The sequence below is a fragment of the Phocoena sinus genome, chromosome 3, assembly GCF_008692025.1.
Source record: "Phocoena sinus isolate mPhoSin1 chromosome 3, mPhoSin1.pri, whole genome shotgun sequence".
NCBI lineage: Eukaryota > Metazoa > Chordata > Mammalia > Artiodactyla > Phocoenidae > Phocoena > Phocoena sinus.
In genome coordinates, this window is record NC_045765.1 from 136,566,691 (window position 1) to 136,576,846 (window position 10,156).

At 39.3% G+C, this 10,156-nt stretch overlaps 1 protein-coding gene across 1 annotated transcript; it reads right to left on the reverse strand.

Annotated features, from left to right (window-relative positions):
• Window positions 1-1,772: 1,772 nt before the first annotated feature.
• On the reverse strand, window positions 1,773-8,548 carry MRPS30 (mitochondrial ribosomal protein S30). Its single transcript, XM_032628846.1, has 5 exons — window positions 7,942-8,548; window positions 6,402-6,547; window positions 5,567-5,672; window positions 4,180-4,356; window positions 1,773-2,140 (listed from the first exon to the last, which is right to left on the reverse strand). The coding sequence occupies exons 1-5, from the start codon at window positions 8,531-8,533 to the stop codon at window positions 1,851-1,853; spliced, it is 1,311 nt and encodes a 436-aa protein (XP_032484737.1). The 5' UTR covers window positions 8,534-8,548; the 3' UTR covers window positions 1,773-1,850.
• Between the last annotated feature and the right edge of the window lie 1,608 nt (window positions 8,549-10,156).

Genomic DNA, 10,156 nt, shown 5'->3' on the forward strand with positions numbered 1-10,156 from the left:
AGGTTGGAATAAACAGGACCAGGGGTAGAAAACAGTATTCCAAGCTTTGGAAACAGCTTAAATAAAAGAATGGTGGAGTGAAATTACATGGCATTCTGCAAAAAATGGAAGTAAAGATGGAACACTTAGCACAATGCCTTGCAAAGGAGGCACTTGCCTGAACTGAATTACAACTTTCAAATAATATTCCTTCAGTTTAGCAATTATTTGTAGTAAATAATCCCTTCTAGCTGAGGCATCTATTCCATATAACTGTGACCTCTGTTTTGAAAGAGCAAGAGGAAGGGAGGGAAGGAAGAAGGAAGAAAGAAAAAACAGCATTTGTTATTAACTACAGTAAATAATGGATTATTTTAGATATCTACAACAGGCGGTTATATAAAATCGTAAGTGTTAGCATGGTTATATAAAGGTAATTAGGGGAATTACCTGGTGATCCGGTGCTTCCACTGAGCACAGGTTCGATCCCTGTTCAGGGAACTAAAATAAAATCCCTCATGCCGCACAGCACGGCCAAAAAACAACAACAACAACAACAACAAAGGTAATTATTTTTTCTCACTAAAAATAGTTTGAATGAACCTTAATTCTCAACAAGATTAACAATTTTACCGACAATTGATTTTGAAACATATCAAACCTCGTTTCCCAATCTTTGGGATAGAACAAATGAAACTAGCAGAAATATATTAATGTTACTTCCAAGCTCTAAGGAAACTAAGTTGCATATAATTCATCAGTTATATTATTAATCATCTGTGAAAACTTATTAAAGTCACTTTAACTCCTCCGTGCCAGTTTCCTATATGTGCAAAATACTGTTCATGTTTTGAAGGGGTTTGTGTAGGGTTTTGAAACTCTATACGATATTATTATAAAAAATTAAAAAGAAAAAATATAACAAAACATCTAAATATTCTCAAGCACTGAACTGTCTTTATATTACTTTTAAAACCATAGAAAACTGAGCAGGACCTGCAGGGCCTTCCAGGGTAGAGAACCTCCATATCCCCTGCCTCTTGTTTGTAGAAAAGCTTCAGCCTCCAAGGCCTTCCCTGAGTTCCAAACAGCAAATTTAGTCAGATAAATGAGACAGTGCAGAAACAAAGGAAAAGAGTCAAGCAAGACAAAATAATAGTTTAGCCATAAAACAAAGTCAAAAGACCTGTAGTTCCTCCTTGAGGGCTATAGATAATATTCTGAGTCATATACTTCAGTTGTTTTATAGATACTAAAATTCTCACCAGGTAGAAAAAGTTAACTACATGCTGACCACAAGCACATACACCCCAGCCAGGTTGGAACCAGAAGGTTGATTAATGTTGACTCCCAGAATACCACCTGGTTATCTCATTACCAACCAGTCAGAAGATTGTCCACAAGATTATTCCCCCTTCCCTAGCATAAAAGAAGCTAGAATTCTACCCTGAATTAAAATAATTCTTTAGGATGTTAGTCCGCCATCTTGGCTCACTGGCTTTCCAAATAACGTCATTTTTCCTTACGCCAACACCTTGTCTCTCAAATTACTGGCCTGTCATGCAGTGAGTGGTATGCAGCAAGTAGTATGAGCTTACACACACAGTTAATACCAGGTATTGATGATTGCTCAATTAGTCTCATCAGTTAGTCACATATAAGTAAAATTATTTTTAATCGACATACTATATCTAAAATTAAATCCTTTAGATGATGCCAAATGAAAGGTCTAATCAGAGGTTAACATAAGAAATATTTGTCTGAAAATCAGTACATTTAATATTTGACAGAAGTCTCATTATTAAAATTCCTTTTATTGTTCCTTCAGTGAAATTTAAGTATTCCCAAAGTCTCAAATCAAATGTTTTTTCTTAGTTTACCAACAGCTGTGATTTGTCTTCTTTTGGTCCATTCAGTAGGAAGTGAACTATCTGAAGTAAAACATCATCATTAAAACCTTTCACATTATTATCTTCGATTGTTTCATAAAGAGGCTTACTTTGTGTCCCCCAACATATGTTTTTACGAGGGTTATTTTGATCAGCTTGTGCAGTCAGCGCCAAAGTGTTTAACTGGTAGCAAAAAAAGGAGAAGTATTTTCCATCTGTGATCACACCCTGGGAGACAAAAGGTCGAGTAACGTCTGCTTCACTCCAGAATCCTGTAGAAGAAAGTTATGCTGAAACTTACATACAGAATATATTTTACCAAAACAAAACACACACATTAGAGGATATAAAATACCTCCTAAAACCTATATATTTTACCTACCAAATTCCTAAAGATATCAAAGTTTTCTCTATCTTCTCCATTCTAATCCTATATTCCATTTCTGCATCAAGAACTATTTCCTTCCCTCTACTATCCCCAAAGTTCAGGATACACCTTTTCAACAACTTTGGACTTCATCAGCTTTCAACCTTAACTCACTTCATCTAAGAAGAGCAGCAAGCTCTATCTATGCAGATCTCTCCTACATCTGGTACTAACCACATGATTACTCACAACCTCAAATATGTTCAAATTTTCCTTATACCAGCAGCATCTAACATCCAATAACCATTACGGCCATTTACTTCACCAAATCTACCCAAAAAAACGCCCTTCAGAAAAAAACTTGACTTTCTAAGAACTTCAACCATATAATTAGATGAATTCTGTGTCTTAATTTATAATTCAAAATTGATTTTATGAGTTGCTTTCATTTTGCCTAGTGTATTTTACGCCATCATAAGGTTCCAGGATATCTTAATACCTTTACTACTCAAGTTTTCTGCCTGCTTCTTGTTCCAGGCTAACTGGCTTTAATACTTTTAAATCCAACTGCCAGGGCCAAGGAATAACTTATAAATTTTGCCACACATATTTTATATCAGCTTTAATGAAGATGGCCAATAAATAGTATTGTTAAAATATAGAATTATACTGTGAAAAGAAGTACTTTATCTTTTATGAACGAACAATGCCATTCTAGTATCTTCAAGAAAGTTTCCTTCTACTTTTTCTGATTCTGTCTACTCCTATTCCTACTTTATCCATTTATTTCTATTACAAAAACGTAAGTCAACAATTGTGAGTGTAAGGTTAAAATATATATATATATACATACATACATGTGTGTGTGTATATATATGTGTATATATATACATATATATATATAAAGGAAAAAGGTGAGCCTGGCAGCAATTAAATCTGTATTAAAATTCCTCACGGATGCTTATACAGGAGTAATCTAGGTATATATTGTATTGTAACAAAATCCAAATGCTTCACAATGGGCTGGCTCTAAAAGTCCTCCATGGCATGCCTCCAGCTTCCTCTCTCTCACCTCCTATCGCTTTCCATTCTCCCCCTCCCTTTCTTCATGAGCCTTCATGCTGTTCCTTCAACACTTCAAGTCCATTCCTAGCTCAGAGTTACTTGCCATTCCTTTTGCCTAGAAGTGTTCTTCTCCCAGGTTTGTGCAAAGGCAGCTCCTCACCATTCAGGTCTCTGTTCAGATGTCATTTTTTTAGAGACCTCCCCTGAATTAACTCTGTTTAAATAGATTCTGCCCCACGTCTCATTTATACCTGCAACCTATGAATCATTCTACCCCTCATCTAGTATAGTCTCTCCAGAGTAACACCACTAGCTAAAAATACTACATGTTTATTATCTTTTACTCTCCTTACTATAACATAAGCTCCAGGAGAGCAGGATCTGTCTCTCTCACTCAACACTATATCTCCAAGGCCAACAGCACCTGGTATGTAAAAACCATAAGTCATTAACTGAATGAACAGTCTCCTAACTCACACCCTAGATATGGCCTTCAAAGAAGTTATATATCATAACTGTGATTTAATCTAAAATTTAATCCATGAAAACATTTCATTTTCTAGTTTCAGAAAGCTGCTGTCATCTACAGAGCTGACTCAGTTACGTGGTCTTTGAAATGCTTGAGAACATCATCAGAAAAAAATACATTCACACAAAAATGGTCAAAGTAAAAGATCAGAGTAACTACCAAAGTGCCACCTACCAACTACAAATGTAAAATATTTAATTATGGACTTTAAAACAACTGCATTTTGTGTCAATGCAAAAGTTTTCAAAATGTGAAGATTCAGCCTACATTTTAACCCAAGGAAAACAATTTGATCTATTAAATTCTTAAAATGTCATCCAATAACTATAATGCCATAAAACTAGTTTTACCTTGATACATAGCCTGTGCTCCGGTCCAAGCAAAAAGGCTTGCAATAGCATTAGCTCTAAAAACAACTTCTATCTGATCAGCACAGTTTTGTTTCAAGAGCCTTTCCCTTTTTAATTTGTCAGGTAGCAGATGAAACTGGGTATGTCCATAACAGTGTGGATCTGCTGTCTTTGTGCCTGAAGAGCAAAATAAAAACATTTCAGATGAAATACACAAGTAGAATATCTGGAGCACATGTCCTCAGTATTTGTTTCAAGGCTATCTGTCTCCTCTACTCATTATGTGATCAGCATTCAAAATACACAAACGGAAAGCTTGGTTTACTTATTTATTTTATTGATTACAATAAATTTCATCTGAAAGTACAATCTGCTAGCTATCATCGGCTCACTATGACATAGGATAGGTCAAAAGAATATATGTAAAATTTATTTAAAATTCCCTATTATTTCAGTTTTCTCAAACTCCTCGGTCATCACTAGGAGCTTTGTTATTCTGCTGGTCATAATCACCAAAGGATACAAACGCTTCATGACTTTAAAAACTTCCTTTATAATGCTGAAATTCTTGGTTTTAGTGGTAAAGTCTTTTCAACCAAAAGTTCCCCATAATTCACTCTCTAAGACCACAGCGACTGAGAAGGGACTGATAAAACAGTTCTGGAGGACCAGCAGAAAGCTGCTTTCTTAAAAATCTTCCTCAATCAGCTAGGAATTAATAAACAAAGAAAAAACAGCCAAAGTATAAGCTGCATGAGCACAGGGATCAGGCCTTATTAATTTTTATATTCCTGATGGTTATCAGCGTGTGGCACAAATGGGAGGCTTTTGTTAAAAAAAAAGCCAATCACTACCTCAAATCCAGTTCTTACCTGTTTACTTTTGAAAAAACACAAATTACTTTTCTTCTATATAAATAATAAATCAACAAAGCCTAATAAACATAACTATTTGTTAAATACTGTTAATTCAGTAGAAACAAGTAAAATTTTAAATGGCAAGCTGAAAGAATATTTTCTTTCCAATTTTCATGCAAACTGCAACCTGAGATGAATTACATTGCTTATAGACTATCTGAACCTCTTGGTCATCAAGAATTAATTATGGGGCTTCCCTGGTGGCGCAGTGGTTGAGAGTCCGCCTTCCGATGCTAGGGGACACGGGTTCGTGCCCCGCTCCGGGAAGATCCCACATGCCGCAGAGCGGCTAGGCCTGTGAGCCATGGCCGCTGAGCCTGCGCGTCCGGAGTCTGTGCTCCGCAGCGGGAGAGGCCACAACAGTGAGAGGCCCGCGTACCGCAAAAAAATAATAATAAAAAAATAAGCGAATTAATTATGCAAATTTGCACAGGACACTTTGAACTCATTTATTAAAAGAGGAAACTTACCAATAAATATGGTATTTTCATATTGCCGTTTGAATAATGGAAGTTTGTCTGGCTTACAATTCATAACTGGGACTTCTACAGGTACAGAATAATCCAGCGGCACAAACTTAAAGAAAAAGTCATAAGTGAATTCACAGCAACACTAGCACATGTTTTAGTCACATTCTTAATAGATTTAAAAATCTTAAAAATGAGATGATTTTACAAAATGATTTAACACTACCATCTAGTGATGGGCCAAATCCAGCCAGCCACCTGTTTTTCTAAAGTTTTATTGGAACACAGTCATGCAAATTCATTTACCTATGGTACACGGCTGCTGTTACATGATAAGAACTGAGAATGCAACAGAGACTTATGACACTCAAGGCCTAAAATATTTTCTATCTGGACCTCTGCAGAATAAATGTGCCAACCACTGACATGGACATACAGATGACACTCAAAACACACTTGTTTTCTCCAAAAGAAGTGTATACACATAAGATGACCAGCTTATAGCTGTAAAAATGCCTTGATTTATAATTAGGTAGGGTAGTTTACCGTAAATTACAATCATAAACTATTATCCGTATTTTCATTAAAAAAAAAAGATTTGTATGGTCCTAAAAACTGAGGACTTAACCCCACTTAAAAGGATTATTTGACCTCTGCAAAATATATATAATACAGCAAGTTAAAAAGCTGAAAAAGAATTATAGCTGAGATATATTCCAAATACACTTGAAAGAAAAGAGTTCTATCCAAAACTTTTTATCCTACGTAGCCCATTACCTAGCCTGCCATAACACTTCCTCCTCAACTGTCAACAGAAACATATGCAATAAATTTTTACCTCAGGTAGTTGCTTGGATATTCGAATCTGGTTGTGTGGTTTATCATTTATTTGGTATCTCAAAGCATCAACTCGACCTTTCCGATGACCACGAGAAATGATTTCTTCACCACGCAACCAGTAGAAGTGAACTGGGCGTTTACAGTCTATCAAAAGATATTCAAAAATTTTTATATGATAATTTAGATGAATTTAGTTATTGTAAGCACACCAAACTCTGCAATACAGAACTCAAGAATGACTGTGCTAGCTGAAAATACATCAAAAATTACTCTTTGATGTAAGATATAGAGTCTGGATTATGTAATAATTTAACTTAAACAATCACAACTTTAATATAACGCTCAAACCTTTATTGTCTACTTGTGCCACACTACACTAAGCATTGTAACCAAAGAGGTTTCTCAGTTAAGGACAAACATAAAATAAAACTAACAGCAGCATCATTCACCAGAAATAAAATGTTTATTAAGAGTCAGAGCTGTCTTATGAATTACTAATTCAATCTTCACAATAACTCTCAAAGGTATGTATAGTTGTTATCTCCATTATACAGAAGAGGAACCTGGGTTTTGACGAGATTGTCAACTTTCCCAGGCCATCAATCATGAGCAAAGTCTGTGACGCTTCTCTCAAGACCACTTCATTCCCAACTGGGATGAAAGAAACAAGAGCACTGCAAGACTCAGTTGAGCACACACCTACAGTCACAGTAACGTTAATTCAATAGATATTTATTAGGATACCTACTGGGTAGCTGATATAAAATGATGAACACGTCAGAAACACTGATTTTTAAAACTGTCTATCCATTAATTATTTTTCATGCCTGCATGTAACAGTAAAACAGAAGTTGCTGATTGTTTACTGGGAACCCAGAATGGCTGGGTTTGAAGCCCGTCCTCCAAATCTACCAGCTGTAGCCTCTTTAACTAGATACATTTTACGTTTCTGTACCTTGGATCTGTTTGTTTTTTCATTTATAAAACAATGGTGCCTACTGTAAAGTTACTGTGAGGATTAAATTTGGCACATTATAAAATTTAGAACAGGCCCAGGTACATAGAGAGTACCGAATACACGTTAGGTATTTTAATCAATATCGCCTTTGATCTTAACAGTTCTATCTATGACCAAGTAGTACTATTATCGTATTCTCATCTTGAAAATGAGAAAAACTAGGTCAAAATCGGTTTATAAACTAACATAAGGTCAGTAACTTTTTGATGGAAGAGCTAAAAGGCAACCCCAGGCCTGTCCCGCTCTCTAGGAGCCCCTTTTCTTAACCAACACTTGTCTGGACCTTCACAAAGCAGTCCTGGAGGGCTTAGGCTACTTAGCCTAGGGCTGTACAGTGAGTAGGTGGCAGCACATGCACGAGAACCCAGTCTCCGGACGCTGTCGCCAGCCAGGAGCGAAAGGACTGAGAAAAAAAACTGACCAAGCAGAAAGAAAGAAAGGAAGAGGGGGCAAATCTGGCGCAGAGAGGTCCCCTACCATCCCCACCTCCCCCGCCCGGAGTGGCGGGCCCGATGCTCACCGAGGGCGGCGGCAGCCAGGGCCGGATTGCGAGCGCTGAGCAGGCCCGTGAGGGAGAGAACCAGCTGGTCCAAGAAAGGCGAGGTGATGGCCTCACGTTCCAGGTAAAGAGGCACACGCTTCTTGCGCCGCAGAAAGAAGTGCTCCTGCAGTAGGCAATCACAGGCAGCGTCGCGCAGGGCCGCTACGTCCAGAGCCGGCGCGGGCTCGGTATCGGGCTTGGCAGGCGGCGGCGGCGGCAGGCCCGACAGGAACACCGTCTTGGTAAAGCTCTGGTACCAGCGGTCGGCGTTTAGGGCGAAGGTCTGCGGGTAAACTACGTACTTCATGAACTGCATCTTGGTGAGGATTCGCAGCTTCTCGTCTACCGACTTGGCCGCGTGCACCGTGGCCTGCCATCGCTCCACTCGCCGCTGCCGTGCCGCCTTGCTGTCGGCAGTCAGAGAGGCTACGATCGGCGGGTAGCGCGCGACTGGGGCCGCCGCGACATCTGGGCCGGTCACTTCGGGAGCCTTGACGGCGGCCTCGGCCGCGGTGTGCAGTGACAGCCCTGAACCACGGAGCACAAGCCTGCAGCACCTGGCCGCCGCCATGTTTGCTGGGGTTCCCGACCCAGAGGTCAACTTCAGCAGTTGGCCCCGCCTTCTTGCCGTAATAACCAATCGGAAAGCGGAATCTGAGGCAGGCTAGGGGAGGACGATTCTCAGTGGGCTTGAGAAATCTTACGTCATTATTTCTTAGCCAATCACGTAGCTTCTGCAACTTAGTTTATCTTGAACCGAAGAGTTTGTTGCTGAAAGGAAGAGCTCGCGCGCCAATAGGTTTTCCACGGATGTGTCGGGGAGGAGTGAAACTTTTAAATAGGAGATGCTGCCTGTTAGAACCAGGGAAAACTTTTTGCCAGAAACCCTTTAGGGGTACTCTGCACCGAAACCTCTGGCCCTTGGCTAAATTTACTGGTTTCATTTGTGGATATAACATCACTTTTCTATTTTAGTTCTTGGGGTCGAGTCCTGTTATTGAAAATACTGTTCTAACGTGTTTTGTGATACATGCTTTTTTAAATTTTTTTTTGGCGGTACGCGGGCCTCTCACCGTTGTGGCCTCTCCCGTTGCGGAGCAAGGCTCCGGACGCGCGGGCTAAGCGGCCATGGGTCACGTGCCCAGCCGCTCCGCGGCATGTGGGATCTTCCCGGACCGGGGCACGAACCCGCGTCCCCTGCATCAGCAGGCGTACTCTCAACCACTGCGCCACCAGGGGAGCCCCATGCTTATTTTTTAAATGATGCAAGCATCACTTATAGATGACTAGTGCTAATTTTGGGGAAAATAATTACACATATCTCTGTGCTAGTTGATATATAATTTGTTTAATGAGAATAATTTACATAAAGAGCAATATACTTTTACTTGGATCTAATTTAAAAAGGGAAATAAATTAAAAACTACCAAAGAATTCTATTTAAATTTTGCTTTGTGTTAAAACCAATTATTATTTTAACATGAATTGGTTCCTACTAATCTGTAAGCTGCTCGAAGTAGGGACTATTTTATTTTTGACCCTCAGTGGCCAGTCAACCTTGCATAGTGGGTACTTACCAAATATCTGCTGAAAAAACTCATCGAGGGCTTCCCTGGTGGCGCAGTGGTTGAGAGTCCGCCTGCCGATGCAGGGAACACAGGTTCGTGCCCCGGTCCGGGAAGATCCCACATGCCGCGGAGCGGCTGGGCCCGTGAGCCATGGCCGCTGAGCCCGCACGTCCGGAGCCTGTGCTCCGCAACGGGAGAGGCCACAACAGTGAGAGGCCCACATACTGCAAGAAAAACAAAAACAAAATAAAAACCATCTAAATCACTAAAAATATAAGCTCATTTCAGGTGATCTAATTTATTGACTCTCATTCCTAATATAATTAGGGCTGGAATATTATTTGGATTTATTGCAATAGTTCTTGAGGGTATTGAAAACCAAACATTCTGTTAATAAAAGGAAGCTATAACTTAAGTATTCCTTTAAGCTATAATGGATGATACAATCTAACTATAAAGTTGCAAGTATATTAAACTGACATTTAGAAATAGATGCCCCAAATGCATTATTTTTTTCATTAAGTCATTAACTTTTGAGCAAAGGCTCAAAGGAAGTGAGGAGTGAATCATGACAGTACTGAGAAAAGAGGATTCTGGCAGAAGGAACAGCTGGTGCAGAGGTCCTG